Below are 23,542 nucleotides of genomic sequence, written 5' to 3' on the forward strand. Positions count from 1 at the left end.
TGTTTAGGAGTAAAAACTCCAAAGGTATTTATGTTAATATAGAGTCTGACATAACAAAAGGAACATTATTAGCATGTTCAGAGAGCAGTTTACATTATCTAAGGAGCTTGAGCACTACCTCAAAACCATTGCATAAAGCACTCTGAGCTGTGTCTGTCCTCCTTCACTGCACTGGAAGAAGCTGATGTATACATTTCTGTGTTCCCAAGAAGAGAGACAGGTGGTTTAGTATGGGTTCTCACACAGGCATAGCAATACACCCACCTGAGGCAGAGGCAATAATGACAGGAAAGGCTGACATCAGCTGTCAACCAGAATCTTTTTACCAAATTGTGAAGGTGCTAACAAAAAGTGGGTAGTAGAAGCCTGATGTGTTTGTTAATGTGTTTGTACATTAACAGCCAGGCTGTTAATGTACAAACACATTGCCCAAAACAGCTCACAGACCCCCAGTGGCAAAAATTCTAGCTAGGTAACTAACAATGACCTCACTGTGCACAGGAAACTAACACCCCTGGAATGACACAGACAGTTCTTGAGAAGAGCAAATGGCCATGTCTTGTTCTTGAGACAAAGGCTTTTCTGAGAACCTACGTGTGTTGCTGTAGAGTTTCTTCCAAACCAGAAACACATGAAAACTGTCTAAACCCAAAGATAAATACAGCCAGTTAGAGGGAACAGTTATTGTGAAATCTTTGCATTTAATTGTACACATCAGGTTAATGTTTCCTGTACTTTATTACTTGTTCTTCATGAATTAACAAAATATCACTGGAAGAATTCTTTTTTTACTGACTCCATGGTAAGGCCATTTTATATTATTTAGATGGTGACTGTAGTTTCCTTAGGCAGTTTGACAAACTCAGCAAGCTTCCTCTCCTCTCCTTTTTCTCCCATTGGGTATGTAGACATACCCACTGCAATGGTAACCAGCAGTCCCAAAGGAATTATTTTAAGTTGGTCATCCTGATGTGGCTACTGGTGTGGGTTTGGAAGTGTGTGATGCTGTACCAACTAAAAGCCCAGCTTTTAGTTGCCTCTAGCTGAGCACTTGGATGCCAGGTGGCAACTGGCCCTCAGGTTTGTTACTCTTGAGGGGATTTTGTATAGGCTGCATAATATGAAACCACTGCAATTTGAGTAGCTTTCTGAGATGATCAGGAATTAAAGACTTCTTCAGTATCTCTCTCCAGTTAAAAAAGAATTTTTTTGCTTTTTCAGAAGTCTTTTATCATTCTTTTACTGCCTTGTGAAGAATTAAAAGTACAAAATCTAGATAGATGCACAGTAAAGCTTGTTGACTTTCTATTTGTAAAGATACTTGGTCTAGAGACAAGGCAATCAGCTTGTAAAACAACTATTGCACCCAGCAGTACTTTTCTGTGCTCCTAAACCAGTTCTTCCTGAAGAAAAAAGTTAAACCAGAAGTAAAAATGTTGCTATTCATTCCACTTTTTAAGATAATGCCTTAGCTTATATTCATAATTGAGAAGCTTCCCAAGTTTGAACATTTAGTTACTCAGTGAAATAATTCAGAGGTCTGTGTCTAATGATGCCATCTCGTGACACCTGTCATAATGATAGCTAACCTTGTCTGTTATTTTTCCAAAGAAATATAAAAGCTATAGAGTGGCTTCATCAGATAATCAATGCTCAAAAGAAATATTGCCATATACAAGGGGGAATATCTCTCTGGGCCTTCCAATGAGAGAGGTATGTGTTTGAGGACAGTCCTCCTTTCACTGTACCTTAAAAAACGTCCTTACAACAAGGCACACCTCTTCTGAAGAATGTACTCATTTCTTAGACAGTGAGTTGGCTGCAGGGAATATTGCTGCACAGTGATCTATTGCTCAGCTGTAGCAAGGCTCCAAGTTAATACTCTATTGCTGTTTTCATTTTACTGAAAGGTTTCCCCTACTAGAGTGCATTGACCAATATTTCAGTCCTACCATGAGCTAAACCAGCATTATTGCTGTACTGAAGTAATTAATTCAAAATATAAAAAAATAAAATAAACATACATTTATTTATTAAGAAGTCCAGCAGAGAACTCTTACAATGACAGATGACATTAGCCTATAAGCCTTTATAACTTACAAGGTAATAAAATGGGGTTACGTTTTTGAATTAAATTGATAACATGACCAAATCGATTTCATTAGTGTATCTGTCATATTTGCTGTTAATGATGGCTAACAGTGGAATAGAAACTGACAACAATCCCTGAAAAACTGTGCAGATCAAAATTATATTATACTGGCATTCATGAATTTTAATAACCTTTTTTATCATGAATTTTGAACTCCCTTTTTAAATTTGAAGCTCACAAGAGAGAAGAGAATTAAACTTTCTACACCTGTCTCAGCTCCTATTATTTCTATTGTTACAAGTTAATAGGCTCAAGAATAGAAGACATTTCCACTAACTAAAACAAAAAAAAAAAGTGTCTTGCTTGAGAGTCTCTTGTGAGTGGTTATAGAGAAATGGATGTTTCTTTGCTACTAAAGTGTTGACATCAGAGTAATTTCTCCTGAATGACTAGAGAGCTTTAGGACACCCAAATTGCTGTTTAGAAGACTGTTTGTGGAAGATGCTATTCATATTAATAGACATTGGTACTCTGGTGTGTAACTCGCTTTAATGATAATGGAAGTTCTGCAAAAAGCAACAGGACAGTATACCTACTGCCAGGAAACATCATAACTCTCTAATTCCATTAGCAGGGCTTAAATAAGTGTGAGTTAAAAGTGGACAAGTATTGAAATGCTACACCTTGCAGCACCATTTGAGAATATCAAAATGCTCTTATGTAATGAGACACCTTGATCCCTCTGATACCTGAAAATGTGGTAAGATATTAAATATGTGTCAAATTAACTGAAAGACCAAATACTCCCTCCTATTTCAAGGCCCTGAATACAACATCTTTCTTGAGTTAAAGTCATATGAAACTAGATAAATAAAAGGAAAAAAAACCTTGTGGGATAATCTTGGCACAGGTAAATTAAAAAATTATTAATAAAATGGTAAAGATAAAGTTATCTTAAATATATTATATAAATGTACATGTATATATATATATAGAGAGTGAAGTACACTGTGTCTGGTTTGAGCTTACTGTCTTTCTTGCTCTCATAGATGCTACACTCAGGAGTTATGACAGCAATATTGGTTAAAAAGAAATTAGAGATTTAGTCTGTAGAACTTAAGTGGTAGAAGGAGAAATATTTAGTCTTCCATATGTGAGGGTTCTTCTGGCCTTTTGAAGAGGCTGATCTTTACAACAGAAACTTTTTCTTCACATCTTCTATGGTACTGTTATGAAAAGTTGGGTACTTTTAGTGAGATTCTTCCTGTACTGCATATACTATACATATATATACAAATATTCATAGGCTACAGACTCTGCACAGAATCTATCTACATGTTGACAATGAATTCAAAAATATTGCTGCTCCTGATATTCAAGGACATTTTATTTGGGTTTTATATCAAGGTGGATTGATCTTGGCCTGCAGCCAAATACCTACACAGCCTTGCTTTCACTCCTGCTCCTCAACAGGACAGTGGGAGAAAATGAGGCAGGCACAGGGAGATCTCTGTGATTCATTATGAATTAATCTTAAAAGAAAAACAGTCTGAACTTGAGAGAATTAGTTCAAGGTATTGACAATAAAATAGGTGGGGATAGTAAGGAAAAAAGACAATATTTAAAGATCACCTTTTCTCTCCTCTTTTTCCCAAAGTTCAACTTCACTACTTCATTCCAAATTCCTCCTCCTCCTGTGCTCAGGAGGCACAGAGAGGATGTGGAGTGGGAGAATAGTGATGAGTCCACAAAAGCCTCTTTGCTGCCCTTGCCTCCTGAGACTTTTCCTTGCTTCTGCGCAGGTACTTCCAAGGGGCTGCAGTCCTCAAGGGAAAACCAGCTCTGTGTGGGTCTGCCACATGCCACAGTTCCTTCAGACCACTGTGGTGGCTTAGGGATAGCAGTCACTAATTAATTCCTCCCACTAAAAAGCAAACCACAAGCTTCTTCCCTTCTCCCAGTCCCTCTGGTGAGAGAGGCAAGAGATCCCGAGTTGTGGTAAGAACAATTTACAAGAAAACAAACTGGAACAGAATCAATTTTAATAACTAAAGTATACAAAATGAGAGTGGTTTGCATGCAAAAGATGCTCACTGACCAATCCACCACCTAATGACCCCTGAGACAATGGGTGAAATGGCAGCAGACCCTCCACAGGCCACCTTTTTCTTCACAAGTACCAGTCACTCTCCCCTCCTGGGGAAGTGAGAATCCCTTACTTTCTCTCCCTGGCAGTGAAGTGAGTGGTGTAGAATAACAACCTCCACACATCCACACAGGTACTGCCTCCACCCCCTCACAGCTACTGTGGAAAAATTCACCATCCTTAACAAAACCAGGATATCCACCTACACCATCCCATGTGTCATCTCCCACAGGTTACAGTGTGGAAATCTGCTCCAGCAGTGTCTCTCCAAGGGCTGCTGCTCCACCATGGTCTCCTCCACAGGTTGCAGGTGAATCTTATCTCTGGCACCTGCAGCATCTCCCCTCCTCCCTCTTTATTGATCTGGGTGTCTGCAGGGCTGTTTCTCCCAGTGTTTTACCTCACTTTTCACTGTTGTGCAGTGTTTTGACCTTTGTTAAATCTATTTTTCCACTGGTGCTTCCATCTTGGCCAAGCTGGGTGGGGCTGGCTTAGGGCAGCCCTGAGGTCTCTGGCAGCTGCTTTTCTTTTTTCCTTTTAATTGTTTGGGTTTTTCTAAACTAACATGTTTCTTCATTAATTACAAGGGATTTAGTCTCTAATCCAGCACATTTAATAGCAACTGTCTTTAAAAACAAAACAACCTAAACCAAACAAACAAACCCCCAAAAACAATCCAAGAAACCCAGCCAAAATTCCACTAACCCTCAAAGCCACTTAAGCCACTTTAAAAAAAATAATTTTCAAACTACAGACATAAATGTAAAAAAAGTACAGTACTGTTTCTTAACAAAGGTGATAAGGCCTGAAGAAAATCAGGAAATAAGTAAATTAGTAAAGCCAATAGAGCCTGACAAGACACCCTTCTTGACGATCTCCCGTAGGACTGAGAAAAATTCCCTTTTCCCAAATCTCTTTCATCTCCTGTCTGTGGGGATAATTGTATTTTCAGTGGATTAAAGAAGGAAAAGCAAATGCCTTTGACATTGTATTTATGGCTGTCTCCTGTTTGCAGCCAGCTCCAGATATCTGAGGCTTTGGAATTACTTTGACAGAACATTGCAGGCAATGGAGAACCGTAGTGCAGTCACTAACACACGGCTGCAATCCATGACTTCCTGGTGGCTTGTGTTTACTGGAGACGAGCCACTCCATCAAGACTATTCCATACAGACCATCTCACTGAGTTTATTTCAAGATTCAGCACTCCTGCCCATTGCTGTGTCCGTATGCTGAGAAGTCACTAGCAACAGGTAGTCCACAAGAGAAATGGCTGCATGAACCTCTTTCGATCTTCTCCACCTCCCCTCCTCCAAAATCCTTCCTAAAACTAAGTTTGGTGGTGCTTTGGGAGGAAGGAGCAGAGAAGTAGATTGCATGGCACGTGGAGTGGAGTGCAATGAATAGTATTTTAAATGAAAAAAAAAAAGAAGGATTTGCTAAATCTCAAGAAACTGTTTTTTTTTTTTTAATTTTAAACTAGATGGCTTTGAATGGGAACCTTTGTAACATGTGTGGTATTCTGAGTTTTTTCATCTGTCTTATCATGGGGGACTGTAACCCACTTAAAAAAAAAAAAAATCCTGTTTTGATCCTGAAGTAGAAAATACTTGGAAGGTCTGGCATCAGCATATTCATGCAATTCTCTTCAAAGGGTATATATATTATTATATCTTAAAAAGCAGCTGACTTATTCACTAAAATCTATGTCTTTTGGCAGAATTGTGGAGCTTGGCAGGACTGGTGGAGATTGCCAAATAAAGCAGGTTTCTCACGACCTTGATCAATCAGGTTTGAGTGCTTTGAACAATGGAGAGTCTGCAACCTCTCTCAGCAATTTATTCCACTGTTTGATGATCCTACCAGTAAAAGTAATAGTAAAAGAGAAATTGTTGTTTTAAAATGGAATTGTATGTTCTTCGATTTGCCTGTTGTCCTGTGTGCCACCACTGAGAAGAGTGAACTTCATTGCTACTCTGCACCACTACCTAACAGAATGGGAAATCCAAATTGGTAACTTTACTTACATGCCCTATATTTCATTTCAGGGGTATACTTTCATGTATTTTTTTTTTAACATCATTGAAGTAATGACGTTTTGAGATTAACAGAGCATAACAATGTAAAGGGAACCTATATAGAATTGTCCCTGTGTGAAATTCTTGTCTCTCTGCACCAAACTCTTGAATCCATCCTGTCTTAACAGATAGCAAGGATCATCTGTGTGCCAGGAGCTAGCACAGCACCCTATGCCGTGTAATTGCAGTTTCATAACACAGATCTCTTGCTAATAAGCCTGTCCAGAATTCAAAGCATGCAGGAGAATTATCCAGACTGCTCAGCTGCTCAGGGCTGCTGCTGTTCTGGCAAACCATAGGAGCCTGTGATCAGGCTGTTGATGTGGTCTACTGTAGGAGACAGCTTGTTTTACAGAGAGCAGTCCGCTTGTGACAACAGATCTAAGCTGAAAAACTCTGCTGGACTCCCATCAGTTTAGCGAAGGATAATTTCGTGAGATACCACTGTGTGTGTAAAATGGAGGGGCATGTTTGCTTGTTTGCATGGTATTGGCTTGACAGATGCTGATGCAGTGACAGCCATGGCATAACAAAAGGACAAAAATCCTGACCATGTTGGTGTCCTGGTTAGTTTTCATTGTGTACTCCCTCATTATGCATTTAAAAGTGCATTCTATTATTTTTTAATGTCAATTTTTAAGAAAATTTGCAATGTCATGTAAAACATGTTTCTAATGCACAAAATGCCCAATCACTCAGTTTGACTCATATGTCAAAATATACATAGATACAGTTCAAACCATCATTTCATGCATACTGTCACAAGATACAGTAGCATTATTTACAATCTAAATCTAATTAAAGGGTAAGCAGGAATGAAAAAGGGATCAATATCTAACATTTTTTTTCCATCTGCTTTCCTCATCACTGCTAACATGTCAGAGAAAGAGCCAATAATTTGATCTCATGCATGTGTTCTGTTGCTTTTCCACTGACATACCCAAGGTCAGCAGAGATAAAGGATGTTCTAAATTCTCCATTTAGTTCCCTAATTAGTTGGTGGTCATGCAACAGCATATTCAAAAATATGACAGAAAATATAAACATAAATGTAAATGTAAATATATTTCTAAAATTAACTGTAGAATATCATTAAATAAAAATACATCTTTGATTTCAAGCACAGGAACATCACCTGAAATCTGGGAAAATGTTGGATAGTTCAGACATTAAATACTTGTTGGATGTATTTACATTAAAGACATCTAAAAGCCATCATTTTTATAATAAATTTATATTAATGAAGTTTTACAATAAATCTAGACAAACTGCAGTGGAAATCTTCCTGTAGTACAGCAGGGAGTTTATTGAGGAGACAGGAACGTAATCTTTATTGTTCAAAAAACTTGCTGTTGACAGTCTTGAGAGTGGTAATTAAACTTTCCTTCATGCTAATGTGCTTTTTAGTTAGACTGAGCTCTTATCCCAATTGGGCAGAGGCTTGTATGATTGTTTCATCTCAAAATGCTATTAAGGATGACTTGTGATCATACAGAAACAACAACTATTATCTGCTGTAAAATTATTTCCTCCAGTTGCGTTTCCTCCTGTTCCTTCAGTTTGAATGGCATCCTGCTTCCAGGCAGTCAATGGTTCTATTTGTTTGGTGTTAAAGTCTTCACTTTTTTCAACACAACAGAGCAAATATTTATTAAATGAGATGCAATGTTGACTGAGAATTAAAAATACCTCTGGAGGGCAGGAGGTTTACAAAGAAATGGAAAAAATATATGGAAACCAACCGAATGTTGTGGAAGCTGGCTGACTGTGCCTAAAATGTCCAAGACATCAGATGAATTACTCTGAAAAGGGCTGGGATTTCATTCTTCAGTTTAGACTTCCCTTGAATCATCAAAACCAGAATGAAATGCTTGTCATAGTTCTACACTGAACACAGGAGTGACAGTAAAAGTGCCAAACTTTCTGTGGTAAACAATCCATGAAAGGCAAAAGAACACAAATAAGGTGAAGATCAATATAAAAATAGAGGAGTATACGGAAAATTAATCAATCTGTTTTCACAGTAACCTCATCTACCCATGAGGTTGTAATGGGTATGAAATAATAAAATGCACCATTTGACTTTATTTTCCTGTAACCCTGGCCTTCAACAAAAATCTTATAACAACTTATTTGCAAACCTATTTTATCCTCCATGGAGTGTTTTTACAATAATTTCAGGTGACTGTATGTTTTATTTTTAATACTTTCTACTCTTATACTGAACTCAAATCCATATTCTTAGAAAAGACAAGTATGTACCCACTTTATGTTTTTTTCCCCAAATAACTACAGAACATACTGACTAAATGAATACTTTACACCCTTGGTGGAATTTTTATTAGAAAAAAAAAATTAGATATTGACATTTTTTAAAGTTTTGTTCCTGTTATACCTCAATTTCTGAAAATAAATAAAAATCACTCAAATAATACTATTCTGAAACAAATTGTCTTTAATTAAACCATTTATGGATGTAGCCTTAAGTATTTTAACTGAATTAAACTTTGAAATTTAATGTGAGTGTTGATGTATGTGAGATCAGTGATACAAAACTGGAAGAAATAAGTAAAAGTAGGAGCCACGTTGTACGGCAATCATATAAAAAATTACAAGATAATGGGGAGAGAAAAGACTAGTGGGAAATTACTGATAGTCAAAGTTTGTCCTACCTAAATTTATATGCCTAAAAGTTAAGTGTCTTGAGAAGGATTTTTTACCTTGGCTTTAACTGCCTCAAGCACGGGCAACTTTTTTCAGACCTTGCCATATAGTTTGTGGAGAATTGTAAGTACTGTTAGTAGTGTTCTGAGAGCAATTTACCTTATCCTAAGGGAGACACAAGCATTTGGCCCTCTGAACAACTTATAAATCATGAACCTAATTTCTGTTGACTTATGAGAGCTTAAAAACCTATATATGTAGCTGCTTGCATTCCATATTGCTAAAATGAGGCCACAATTTTCCCTTACTATAAGCTGTTTATAACCTTTTTACAGCCAATAAGTCAACTCCAGAAGATAAGCTATGTATTCTAGTGTAGAATATGTGGCAATGGTCAGAGAACTGAATCTCTTAATAGACAGTATACAGGAAGATAAGTGTGTTACTGAAATCAGATATTTTGCTTACACTATTTGTACTTCTTCATTTCAAGATTGGTAGGTGAAATAAAACAGGACAATTCTCTTCTGCGTTGGAGTCTCTCAATTTCCACAAGTATTCACTTTGCTTTATAAGTAAAACCTCATGAATCTGTGTTTGACTTTCCCGACTAGTCACCTTTAAATTGTTAAATGGTTGATATAAAATCTATAAAATATAGAAAGTAATCCATGACTGGTAATTCCTACAGTGTTTGGGTTTTTTAAAGCATTGTAAGATAAAGTGTACTTTTGTACCCATGAAATTCATGAGGCCTGGAGAAGATACATTATATACAATGCTAATTTTATCCATCAAGTAGCTCAATTAGAGGAGAAAAAAGGGTAGTATTCTATACAGAGATTCTGAAACTTCTTCCACTGATCTCAGAGGGGCTGCGGGTGACTGATTTGTTTAGCTTTAGGCCCACAAGCCCACAAACCTGGGCTTTAGGATTTTTCTTTCCTTTATTTCAGTTGAAATGTTCTAGTATAAGTTTTTTTGATAGAATTCTGAAGGTGAAGGATGGATTTCTGAGCAGCATGTACACATGCATGCACACACATACAAGCCCCGAGGCCAGCCTTGTGAAAATCTCTTGTTTTCCTCTTGTAAATTACTTGCAAGAATCGTGGTGGGATAATAGCTTAGAATGTGAGGATACCACAGAACCACTGCACTCAGAAGCATGAAGTGTCTTTTTTTGCCTTCAAAATGTTACTTTTCCAGTGCTATAATAGCAACAGAACATACCTAGGGGCCTGAAAATATTTACAGATCCTGAAAATATTTACATGTGTTATAGAACTTTAGAAGCAATGCTGACTTCAACAGAAATGTTTTCAAAATTGAGCAATTGCTAACACCTAAGCTGGATAAGAATTCAGCAGTTGATCATGAAAAAGACAAACAGTATGACAAAAAATACCTCTTACCAATCTCTATTTCCAGCCAGCTGTTGAGCCATAATGTATCTAGCCAAAAGAAACTACTTTTTTTTTTGTGTGTGTCACTGAGTCAAATGAGGTAAACTTGAAATATGTTGGAAACATCACTGGACTTCACCATAAGAGTCTTCCATAAATTCCTATTCCTTCTAAAGGCAGTGGAAAAGATCCCACAGACAACTATGGATGTTAGCCTTTCACTCTCATGGTCAGTGGCTTACAAGGGAATTCTTTGTGCAAATGTGTTGTATAATCAAATGTATAATCTATGATTCAAACAGAAACATATAAAACAATCCCCCCTCTCCATGAGTATTAAATAGAAATGTAAATTAGAGGCTTCTGAATCAAATAATTTCTGTGCTTCTCTCTTTGAAGACTGAAATAAATGAGCATGAGGTCAAAAGCTACACTAAGGTGAAGCTAAGGTGGTGATTTGAGAATAATTTATTGTGTAAAAGAGTAAATAGTCAAACAATGTTAATTATAACACTGTTAAAAGCTGAAATGCCTAAATTTAAATAATTTACAAGTTATGTCATAGATATTAAACACCTCTGAAAAGGAAAAATGCTGTAGGCAAGAGTTCCTAATAAGTCTAGTTTAGTTAATTATTGCCTGAAGCATTTCTGAACTAATTATTTACCTCCAAAGTGGGTTCCATGTTTTCAGCATTGAAGTGCCAGATATTGATTTTCTTTAATTGTCAGGGTATAGTACTAGACAGACCACACAAAGCTGAAGGTTAAGCCATTTATAGAAAGTGATAGCCACGTCCTCCAGTGTCACACACAGCTTCAGTGTGAAAGGGACACCAAGGACCTGAAACTCGGCACTTTCAGGGAAAAGGATTATTTGTCTCTGTCATCTGCCCTTTATGGTTCATTTAACATCTTACATAGCCTGTGTAAATTAAGTGGGTTTAGTAGCTGCCCAACTTCCAAGTCAAAGAGAGAGTTCTGCTCAAGGGGGGACCTGGAGTATTTTATCATTCTAGTTAACAAGATGTACGTGGCTCAACAAATAAAGGACATTGAATTATTTGTTAACCTGTGTTAGCATAGATGGCTTAGAAATTAGTTCAAGATGATTTTTCATTTTATGCACACTTTTCCCCCCGCTCCTTTTTTAGTGAGTAAATATAAATATTTCACAAAGGTTATTAATTTGAATTTCTCAGTAGGGTCTGGGTGCTTTGAGAATTTTTGCCTGTCTGGATGGATGTAGTTTTCTTTGGCTGTAATTTGGGATGTTTGAAATATTACAAGTCCCAGCATACTTGAAATCATCATCACCTTTATAGCTCATCAAACCACATGCGTAGACAAACATTTGCCAATTGGCTAGAGCTATTCCAGCCTACTGCAACATAAAAATAATATAAAACATTATAAATGCAACACCGCTTCTTAATTCACACCAGCAGTGCTATCTCTGCTAATTTGAATTTATAAATAGAAAGAAAACCTTTTTTTTTGTTTTGAATTCTTTGTAATTTGTTGCATTTCTTTGGTTCTTCAGTTTCGTCTATACAATTTTTGTCTTCCCTGGTGATTAACTTTTGCTTAATCTTCTCTTGTTCATGCTCTTATTGTTTTTTTCTGATTAGACATTTCTATGTCTTACTATTTTTGTCATTTTGTCCGTCTCCTTCTTAAGCTCAAGGACACCTACAGGAATAAAGTGGCATACCTTATCCGGGAGCAAGGGTTGTCCCTGTAGTGAACAGTGTGAGACAAAGCGCCAGAAGATGAAACCACCTTGGTTCTTAGGTGGGTTCTGAAGGTTCCTATCTCTAATTTGTTTTTCTGTGCGGGGAGCCTAGAGTGACTGATGGTCCTAACTTAGCAGGCTATCTCAAGTTAAGTGGAATGAATCCAGACCTCGTTCATCTCACTTTTTTTTTTTCTTGTTATAGACCAGTTTTTCCTTTTTTTCCCTTTTTTTTTTTTTTTTTTTTTTTTTTTTTTTCCTCTCTTCTGTCTTTGTTCTGATGAGCTCAGGCTGCAGAAACCCTTAACAGCCCACATGCCCAAACAGGGCACCATCATCACTGAACTGAGGCTTCTTCAGTTCCTACGGAGAAAGACAGGCTCAGAGAACAATTCAAATCACAGATTATAATGACTACTTCTATTTGCTGGTCACATATATAAATACTAAAGTACTTGTGATTATGGTTTAAGCAGACTATTTTGATGTGATTAATTTCCACCCAATGTGTAATTACACATATTCTGGGCTCTATTAAAATGGAAAATTTGTTGAAGAAAATATATCTAATCTCTATCACTTAAGTTTTAACCAGTTCCACTCTTAAAAGGGAAAAATTCCATATATTAAATATAGAGATACTGTATTTACAAATAATATAATAATTTCTACAAATAAACAAATCTAAATACATACTCTAAAATGCATTTCCTTGCTAAAGGCATGGCATTTGAAAAAAAAAATGAACATGAAAGGTTTTGTATAATATTTTGCTTAAATAATGACTAATCTATTTTATTTTATTTTATTTTATTTTATTTTATTTTATTTTATTTTATTTTATTTTATTTTATTTTATTTTATTTTATTTCTGCCTCATAAACTCATTTAATTACTGGTTTTCTTTCCCCATCATCTCAGAGTTAAACCTGTTGAAGGAGATTCCTATTAAAATCATTGGCTTTACTAACCATAAATATAGATATATCCCACCCTTCAGATTTCTTTTTCTTTTTAGTGCTGATAATAATTGAACCACTTTTTTCTTTTGATCAGTTCAGGAAACTTTTAATGAAGAAGATACATAGTAAATAGAAAAACACTGCATAAAAGAAATCATTCATTTTTTCCCATTCCTTTAAATTGGGAAGTACAGCTATATTTTATGCTCATAGCAATGTAACAAAATTGGTTTTGTTACACTTGTCAGTTATCTGTTCTTTAGAATAGAAAATGATGAAGAGTATATATTTGTCTGTTCTTTTTGGGGTATAAAATATGTTTATGTGAAAAAATGTGCTATGGATAAAGCAGGCTAAACTTCAACCCAAACCCCAAGGCCTGTTTTGAAAAACTTTGTATTTAGTTCTAATTTTACTTTTGCATCTGGGGTCCATCTTGACTTTATAGTGCAGGCATTTATGTAAATGGAAATCTAAATACTACTATATGCTGAAATTACAGCATCTTAGAAAATGTTGAATCTCTTTAGTGGCAAACAATAGTGTCTTTGACATTTCTTCCACAACTTCTTGAAGTTTAAATTAAAAACAATAAAATAGCTTTTAAGCGTCATGTTTATTGGCTTATGAAGAGTGTTCACTGTTCTTAGGTAACTATTATTACCATTGAAAAGCAGATTGCAGAGGCTCTGATTTGTCCTACCAAACGTATGAATTTCTTTTCAAACTGTTAAATTCAATGTAAGTTCAGCTTCTTAGTTTGTTGATTTTCATTCTCTTTCACTGAGGTACCCACTATATTACCTCACAATACCAGGATTAAGAATTCAACACGCTCTATTACAAAGTGATGATATAATTGCAGAGGTTGTTCTCATAAAAAGGGTTGTTTATATACTACTGAAAAAAAAGGTGTTTTCTCTCTCGACTGGAATGTTTCAAATAACCTTAGGAGCTTCAGTAAAGAATTGTCCCATACAGGTCTCATGATAATTGACTTTTCCTCTAAATAAAGACTACTCATTGCTCTATTTCCTCATACACCAGCTAAAGAAGGCATTAAAAACGTCTCCCATTGTCAGTGTATGTAAACTAGAGTAGATATAGCATGGTGGTTATCAAATCTCCTGAGTGCATATTGTTGAGAAAATAGACTTTTTTTTTCATATAGTATAAAATAATATATAAAGCCCTCTTTCTTGAGCTCTGAGCAATCATTTTTAGGAAATAATAGTAAGAAACATGAAGAGTAGCCACAGGTACTTTCTTGGAGAAAGGTTTTATCCTAGTTGTGAATTAAAGTGTACAAAAAGGTTTCAGATATCAGCACAAATATTCACATGAATATAAAAATGAATTACTATAAACTTAATAATAAAATGAATTATATATTCACATGAATATATGAAACACCTGAAACCTGCTTTCTTGGATATTTCATTTTCTGTTACTGAGTATTGCACAGTGTGCAAAGAGTTTGGGTCTGGCTCTCTGTTTTCATGCTGATTCGTTGCGTGGGTAGTGAAGGCAGGTTTTAATTTAGAATCAAGAGTAACAAAGTGAATATGAACAACCAAGAGATCAACCAATAGCAGCACTCATTCAGCAAAAAATAAACTGAAGTGAAACAATCATGAGATGCTCACCAACAGTTTGGGACCAGGAAAAGAAGCAACATCTGAATGATTTGTAAGTCACAAATATTCAAAACATTAGTGTCTGAAGGCAAAATACCTCCTTCCACCCTCAAATATTCTGTTACTTTTCTCTTGTGTTTTATGAGTGATATCCACAAATGATTTCAAAATTGTTGCTTTTTATATCTCTGTATTGATTATTATTCTCAGAATCTTCCTGAATTTTATGGATATAATTCTTCTTTCAGCAATCTTTTCCTTCAGCTATGTAATAGCTGGGCACTTTATTTCTGGGTTTTTTGTTTGTTTGTTTGGTTGGTTTTGTTTTGTTTTAATTTTAAAATATTATAATTAATTTTTGAAGAATATGTATCTGGGGTTTAAGACATGGTATTCAAAATTGTCTCCACTAATATCCATTAATTCTTAAGAGCTACAGTTTTTCAAAAGACAGAAACCATTTTATATGATGTAGGCTAACACTGTCGAAATTAAAAAAAAAAATAGTTCATAAATTCAATATTAAACGTTAGATCAGCACTACCTGAAAGAGATATTCAAACTAAAAATTCAAAACTGAATGTTAAACTTCCTCCCCCCACTTTTTATTTTCTACTCTTCCATTTGTTATCTAATTTAATTTCCGTTTATTAGCGCAGCAGCAGTAAGCAGACTACATCTTTAAATGTTACTTTAAAAATAAAATACAATTCGACCTTCTTTGTAAGCCTTCCCCTCGTCTCACTCTCCAGTGCGGATCTTATTTCAGAGCAGAACTAAGGAGTAGCGATTTCTTCTCCTAGCACTGGGTGGCGTCCGATTAACTGCTGAAATCTGCTGCCAGCAGCTTCTAACATTCCAGGGTCTTCGAGGTGTCTTTCCGCAGACAAAATAACCAGAGCAGGACTAAGAGAAGAAACAGAGATTTTAAATATTTTAAATTTTTTTTCTTTCATTTTAAGTATACACAATGTAAAGTCAAAGAGGTAAAAATCTTTCTAACCTTATGCATATTTAGGAGATCTCTATGGAAATAAATTGGTAAGAGGTGAATGCCATTATTCTGGTGATGAAGCTTTCTCTTTAAAATATTTTATTGAAAATGTGTGTCTAGTGTGATGCCTTTCAAGTGTGTCTAATTCTACTGTGATAAGGCTCCAAAATATTAACTTTGTTAATAGTCAGATTGAATTCTAAAGCGCAATCAGGAAAATATGATAACATTTTATAGATTTGTTCATTAAGAATTTGTAGTATTTAAAGCTGCTGACCTGAAAGATCCTAATAACTCTGAAGGCTTGTGTTCAGTAATGTGGTTCCTGGCATGCAGGAACCTAATTTGCCTAATTATTTTAGAACTTATTTCAGTTCTCCTTAGATATATGTTTACCCCTGGAAATTACAAAAATAAATTCTTTGGGAAATTGGGAATTATTTTCTCGTGTTTGTGATTGTTCTTGATTGTTCTTCTATTACTGACTGTGGTGGATTGACCTTGGCCAACTGCCAGATGCCTGCCTGGCTGCTGTCTCACTCCCCCTCCTCAACAGGACAGACACAAGATAAAAAAAAAACCCCTTGTAGGTCAAGGAAAAGACATGTGGACTGGACCACTTACCAATTTCTGTCATGTACAAAACAGACTTGACTTGGGAAAACAAATTTAATTTCTTGCCTATTAAAATCAACTTGGATGGTGAGAAACAAGGGCAAAATTAAAGAATCACTTTCATTTTTCACAGATGGGGAAGGACCTTCAGTCCTTCATTCCAAACTCCTCTATCTCCTCCACTGTCCCCTCAGGCAGCACAACTTGGGTGGGAGGGGAATGATCAGTTCCTCTCTGCTGCTCACAGTACATTGAGGTGTATCTTAGACCAACAGTCTGACTGTGGGTGAAGTCAAGATTTGGTCAACAGAGGAACTTACACATTCTCATGTTTATTTAGGGAGTCAAAACCACTGGCCAGTTTAGAGCATGGTACTTCAATTAGGTGTACCTGTTCTGCTCTGCTCTCTGCAGTTAAATAATTCAGTATCACAATGTAATGCAATAGAGATTTAATATATACATGATGTTTATTTTACTATTATCTCCCTAAGGTATTTATATGATATATGTTTCCTCTTGTAGAACTAGAGTTGTTCCCATGAATTTCATTCCACACTTTAAGAGAAGCCAAAGTAAAAAGAAGGACATATCAATGTAGTGCACTATTTAGGCCTTTTAGAACCAGCTCTAAGTTATCTCCTGGGTTAGTACAGCTGCATGACAAGATGTCTGCTCTGGTCTTGAAAGCTATATATCCACATTAAGCTGCTATTGAAGATAATTAAAGATTGAATGTATCCTCAGCTATGGCAATATGAGATGAAGAACTTGCTCTAACAAAAGGTGTGACCGTACATTCTTCAAAGTATTTTTTGACAGGGGAGAAATACAGAAACCACAAATATTAGTCTCTAGAAATGAAGTTAAATTGCTTCAGAATAATTTTGGGAATAAAAATGTTTCACTACTTGTTTTAAAACAGGTATTCACAAAATAACAAAAGGAAAAGCAGATCTGTGTTTTTGTAATTATGTGCCATCTCATCCGTGGCACAGAACATTTGTTAACAAAACAGTCCCTTGCACTCTGTGCTCAATATCAGAGTCTTTATATGTGTAATCAGCTGTATAAAGCAATGAGAAGTGAATTCCTAAGCACTGAACTACTGAGATATGTCTGGAACATGACATGAAACTACATAATGGGGTGTGCAAGCATGCCTTCTTGCACACACTCGGCTCGTTTCACCGGGTAAGGGAGGGCGTTAGCGCCGCAGCTGGCCTTGTTAGCCCATATTCCGAGAGCTGATGGGCTCAAGCTAATACTGGACATAAGCTGGATGAGCTTCAGAGGTATTCTAATTTGTGAATACTCTTTCAAGTGTACTACCTTCAAGAAGTGATCTTAAGGCCAAGATTCTTGAAGTAAATATTGAAATGCGCTTTTCCAAGTTCCTTAAAAATCTGTGTCAGACTAGTTATAGGGAGACACTACCTCAAAGAATGCCAAAGATGCATGAAATATTATAAATATTACTTAGACACAATGCAACGATTCTCCAAATCTATTAGAATTAACTGTCATTCAGTTGTCTGAGAAAAAAAATCTTAAGTTGCACTTTAAAAGCAACATTTGACTTACATCTATGCAATCATTGTGTTCTATATGTGTCATAGGATCCATAGATCTAAAGAGTATTGAAAATGCTTTGTACTATATGCATAGCTAGAAGGCTTATGTCAAAAATATAGCTTTTATCTGTTTAAAATTGTATATATGTGAAAACTAAATGTATATATACATACTCTCCCTATGCTTTCTTCACTAGAAGTACATAAAGAGATGTGAGAGACTGCAGTCTTGCTACACGTTACAAAATGTGCTCTTCATAATGGTTTGTTTAATTTCATGTTGTAATCCTTGTGGGTATAAATGACATGAAGATTTAGGAACAAATGTTGCATGAAAATAATCTATAACATCTATTACTACTGGCTTAGATCTGTTTGAAATTAATAAGAATAACATAAGGTCATAGGAAACAGTATTTTCTAACAACTATATATGTATTTCTCTTCTTTAAATAGGTCTGCTGTGAAGTCAAGGATAGTAGTGTATTCTACAGTCTTTATACTGTAACCCCTCATTGCAATGGAGCTCTCATGTTTGACCAATTTTGTCCTATGGAGCTTTGTATCATTCCCTTTTCTCCTTGCCTTGAGTTTTGTTCTTTTAAGACTTTAAGTGAATTCAATGTCTCACACCTTCATGCCACCATTCTTAGTAGAAACCACTGGTCTTTTATTCCTGACACTTTGTCCTGCTTTGTCCTTGGTACAAACTCTCTTGTTTGATCTTTTTAACCAAAGTTGATAGAGCTGCTGTAAGTTACTAGAAACAATAAATTCCACCAGTTCATAAGTTATTTTAGGCATATAAAAAAAAAAAGACATTTAATTGGTTATCATTTCAAACTGGTTAGTGACTGTTTGATGAAATTCTCATTGCATCCTCTGCATGCACAGCCCTGTAGGTGAGTGTGGTTACCCCAGACCCAACAGAAGGGCCATCTGTATTCAAGCTCTTAATCTCTTTCTAATTATGCTATTACCACCCTGGAATCCTGTAGTGGTTTTTCTTCACTCTTTAATAGAAGTCCTGTTTATGTAAAAAGTTGATCATAGTCCAGTCATCGGACTGTGTGCTTAGTTGTTCATTTTTTTCAGTCTGATAATTATGAACTTACAAAAAGTAACATATGTTCAGAAAGACAGGATTTTTGAAGGTGTTTACCTCATAGCCTGATGTTTTTAGAACTCATTTGGGATGATGATGTATGTTTCTGCTTATAGGTAATCCACATCTCCTCCATCATCTGATGAGCATCCTAATAATCAGAATATCTCTGTTACCTAGATTGTTATTTATAGATTTTTTTAAAGAAAAAATTGTTTGTCTAAGAAGATGATCTAATTTGTGTCCATCTTGTTGGCTAGGTTAATGAAAGCAAGTAAGGGGCAAGCAAGCATTTTGGCCTTAGGCTTATAAGAAGCTGTGTTTGGCATAATTAAAAACCTAGCAGAGTAAGTAATTAATAAAAAAAAATAGAACTGTATTTGCATATCTTGCTGTCTTTCTCTCTCTAGAAACATTTTTATGTATAGTTAGCTGATGCCAAGCAATTTTTTATTAGCTTTGAACAGAAATCACTTGACTGAAATTGCTGAACAGCAGGGAACAACATAGCAATGTGGGTTACAAAACTGAATTTGACATTGAAGAGTAATAACACTTAGGACTCATAAGGAAACTTATAAAAAAATATATTTGTGAGTTTAGCCAAATGCACTGAAACTAAATTCAAGAAGCCTGAAGTAAAGTGGAGAAGATAACTGAAACTAACGAGGGAAATTACGATGTGATTTGGAAGAGATTGAAAGATAAGGGAAGAAATATTCTTTTCTTGCTAGAACAAGGGAGTCCATCTCTTTGTGCGAACCTTGTGCACAGCTAAGTCAGCAACATTAGTGAATATACAAGTAAAATTGTGTATAAGTGTATAAAGTGTATAAAATCTGCCCATGTGATGCCTTATTCTTTGCTGAGGTATTTTTCTGAGAGCCTGCTTTACTAAATTGAAGAAATTTTCAAGGGTTACAGTAGTTATTTTGCATTTACTTGTCTTTCTCCCTTCTCTACTAATTCAAAGTTTAGCAATTTTTGTGGCTAATCAAGAAGGAAGCTGAGCTATCAATTATCTTAATATATATTGATAATAGATTACAAACCACTGACTGAGCAACAAGGGCATCAGGATGGTCCTTTTACCTTCAGAGAACATCAGATTGAGAGAAATAACTTTCTAAGGTGCATTTGCTCTTCTACAGGTGCACAGATGTGGATTCCATCCAGAGTCAATGTCAGTGGAAAAGTGTTAGAACATATTTCATTCTGTCTTAAAATAAAGATCCAAAATTAACAGTGAATGAGGAGATGTCAAATCCCCTCTTCTCTGTGGCTGGAACTGTGGAGATTAGTTTCAATTACATGGCTGGTTTGGAGATGGTTAAAATTAGGCTAAAATTATCAACAAAATTTAAATGGTTTCAGAGGCTTTTATCTTAAGCTGTTTCTCATTTCCCACTTTAATCTTCATCTATTGTTATATCTCCATTTTGTGCCATGTTTAAGTTCAAAATGTCACAACTATACAAATTAAATAGGGCCTTCTGCCTATTTATTAGGAAGTATACCACAATAAACAAAATAAAAAATAAAAAACCCTGGAAGACACAAAACAGAGGTCCCCCACAACCCACCAAACAAAAATACCCTGCAAAACCAAAAACCCACCCAAAAAAGTCACCAAAACCTAAACTCCCAAGTTTTAAAAATTCAGTGAAAGCAAACTTCATAGGAGCTGGCTGTAGTTTTAATATTCAAGCTTTTTGAGCCCCTAATTTGGCAAGCAAATCAGTGGGACAAAGACTTCCTTCTCTCTGCCCTTTGGTGCACACTGTGGAGTGCCTAATCTCTCCTGTGTCTTGACCAGGAACCAGCTCAAACCTCCTCCCCTTCCAACTGTTCTGTGTTTTCAGATTTATTTCCCAGGGAAATGAAGGTCTTGGATGGGAAATATGATAGGAAGACTTAAATCTTGGCTTTATATGGGGTAGGGATACAACTAAAACAGTGACCAAAATCCAAGAATCTTTCAAGCTTTTTACTTAATGGTTTTTCACTGCCATTGCTTTAGACTATAATTTACTTTTGAAAAGATAGATAAGCAAGATCCACCATCAGCTTTATTAAAAAGATACAATTTCTTGGGCAATCTTTCCTATCTTGTCAAAATCACTCAGATTGTTTGATTAGAATTTATTTATTCAAAGTCTACTAAATGCAGCTATTTGTGAGAGAATTCTTTATCGTTTAGTACTGTTTTGCTCTTGTGTTTCACAGCATAAATGTGGTTCTTTTTTCCCTTTAATGTGTATTGTTTTCAACAAAAATGGGAATAAAATATAACAATTGCACATGCAAAATTTGATCTGTTCCTGTGCCCATTCTAGTCAACCCTTAGGTGAAACATATTGTATGTTCTATATGTTAGCATAATTTAAATTATATTTATTTTTTGTAACATACCATGATGAATACTGCAAAGGAACAAAACATATTATGTGCCTCAGAATGGCTGGAACTGTTGCCAAGAAAACAGCAGATGTTCACTCAATTGACAGCAAGAAAACTGATATTCAACATGTAGAGAACTTATTTCAGAGAATTTATGATTTTTTACTGGGGATTTTGGAGACAATGTGAACTAAAAGACAAGAGACATTCTATTTTTGTTTTTGTTGTGACTTGCTGTGTGGTCTCTAAGCAGTTACTTCACCCTTCTCTGTCTCTATCTCTTGTTTCCCCCTTTGTCTCTTCTCTTTAGAATTTAGGTTTTTGAAAGAGTCTGTATTACACATTTGTAGCATGCACAATGAAACCACTGCAATATAAATAATAATTATAATAAGGCCAATTTTAACTCTGTCTTCAGCACACAAATGAAAGAAAATACCTCATTTTCTGTAATTCCAGAAAAAATACTTGTTATTAATATTCTTGTGAACACAACAGGAGGAACTGGAGATCGATCAGGCTCATGTCTTCATTCTATAAACTTTTTGGATGGTTTTAGTGAAATCAACTCACAGCCAAGCTGGAGTCCAACCAACTGACAGAAAAGACCAGCTTTTAATCAGGCTTCTCTACAATGGAGCACATCCATTTGATAAATGAACTAATTAAGCAAATGAATAAGTATAACCTACCACTGTGAATGACACTATGAAAAACCTTCATATCCATATTAATAGTTCTAGAAAACCAGAAAAAAGGATGGGAAAAATACAAGTTCAATTCATGAAGCACATTTATGTAAATGAAATTTTACCATGGGCAGTGGTCCGGTATAATGCATGCTCTGTGTGTAAAAAGATGACAAGGGGTAAAGAAGTCTGAAATAAGGTTATTTCGCTTCTGAGGTTTTCTTAATATCAGCCATTTCACAGGCAGAAGAATGTAGCAATGAGTCATGCTCTTTCTGAATGTCCCTTTGTAAAAGTAATTGGAATGCCATAATACCTGTATCCTGGTTTTTCTTTTACTAACCAAAATCTATGCATAACCTCCCTACAAAAAACCCAAAACCTTTTATGATTAAAAAAAAAGAAGAAGAAGAAAAAGAGAAAAACAACTCAGAATCATTTAATAAAACCACAGCTGCATTTTTTCCAGCTTTTTCTGATTAGAGGTGTCTAGAATTGATCTGTCAGCTTTGGAAACAACATAAGTCATCTCACTGGTTTTAGGGAAATAGCAGTGATCCCCGTGACTGCAGGAATTTTTTTAATGTCCTCTCTCTCACATACATACCACCGAGACTCTGGCTTTCTCTAAAAAATATTTTATAAGTAAGACAAAAAGAATGACTAATCAGGTAGCCAAAATCATGTGAAGAGGTAAGAGTTAGTTATTAGAAATGAAAATTTGAATGAATTTGTATTCCTATGATACAAATGTTTCATGCTGCTCATCTTTAGCTGTCTAATCTTCAGCTGGTTGTCCAATTCCAGGTGCTTTTCATTTCAGTATTATTTAGTAAGTTGCTTTTTTTCCTATAATAATTATTACCTTTTAAAGAATTGTTATGAGATTTTTTTTTCTTTAAGACACAGAACGCATATTAATAATTCATGTGACAATATCTATTCCCAGGACCTGTTTTCATTATGAGATTAAGACTCATCAGTGACTTATCTACCAGGAACAGAAATCCAGTTAGTGAGAGCCTCTGAAGTGAACCTGCTGAAAAATTGCCATTTTAAGCTAGTTATGAAATCTTTTGAAAAGAAGAGTTTTGTTCATTTTACACCTACTATAAGAGTTAAAGCAAGCAGTAAAACAATAAAAAAGAAGGGCATTCATCAGGAGAGACGCTGTGGTAGCGCAGATAACACTGTGTTAAGATTCCTTCCTATGATATGTCAGATCCTTTACCACTGAGTTTACTGCAATATGGAATCATATAATCAAACAATGGTTTGGGTTGGAAGGGACCTTAGTGATCATCGAGCTCCAAGCCCACTGTCATGGGACACCACCACTAGACCAGGTTACTCAAAGCCCCACCCACCCTGGCTTTCCATGCTTTCAGGGATAGAGCATCCAAAACTTCCCTGGGCAACCTGTGCCAGTGCCTCGCTACTCTCACA

The 23,542-nt window shown here is 35.7% G+C and overlaps 1 protein-coding gene across 1 annotated transcript in view; it reads left to right on the forward strand.

The window, feature by feature from the left end:
• The window catches only part of TAFA5 (TAFA chemokine like family member 5), a gene marked incomplete at both ends in the record, with an annotated part of 415,206 nt that extends 403,077 nt beyond the window's left edge, over window positions 1-12,129 (forward strand). The window contains one exon of the mRNA XM_084206038.1: window positions 12,067-12,129. Coding sequence (XP_084062164.1) covers window positions 12,067-12,129 — 63 coding nt within the window. The remainder of the gene's footprint in view (window positions 1-12,066) is intronic.
• Window positions 12,130-23,542: the final 11,413 nt, after the last annotated feature.

This window comes from Fringilla coelebs (assembly GCF_963513975.1).
Source record: "Fringilla coelebs genome assembly, chromosome: 5".
In the NCBI taxonomy this organism is placed as follows: Eukaryota; Metazoa; Chordata; class Aves; order Passeriformes; family Fringillidae; genus Fringilla; species Fringilla coelebs.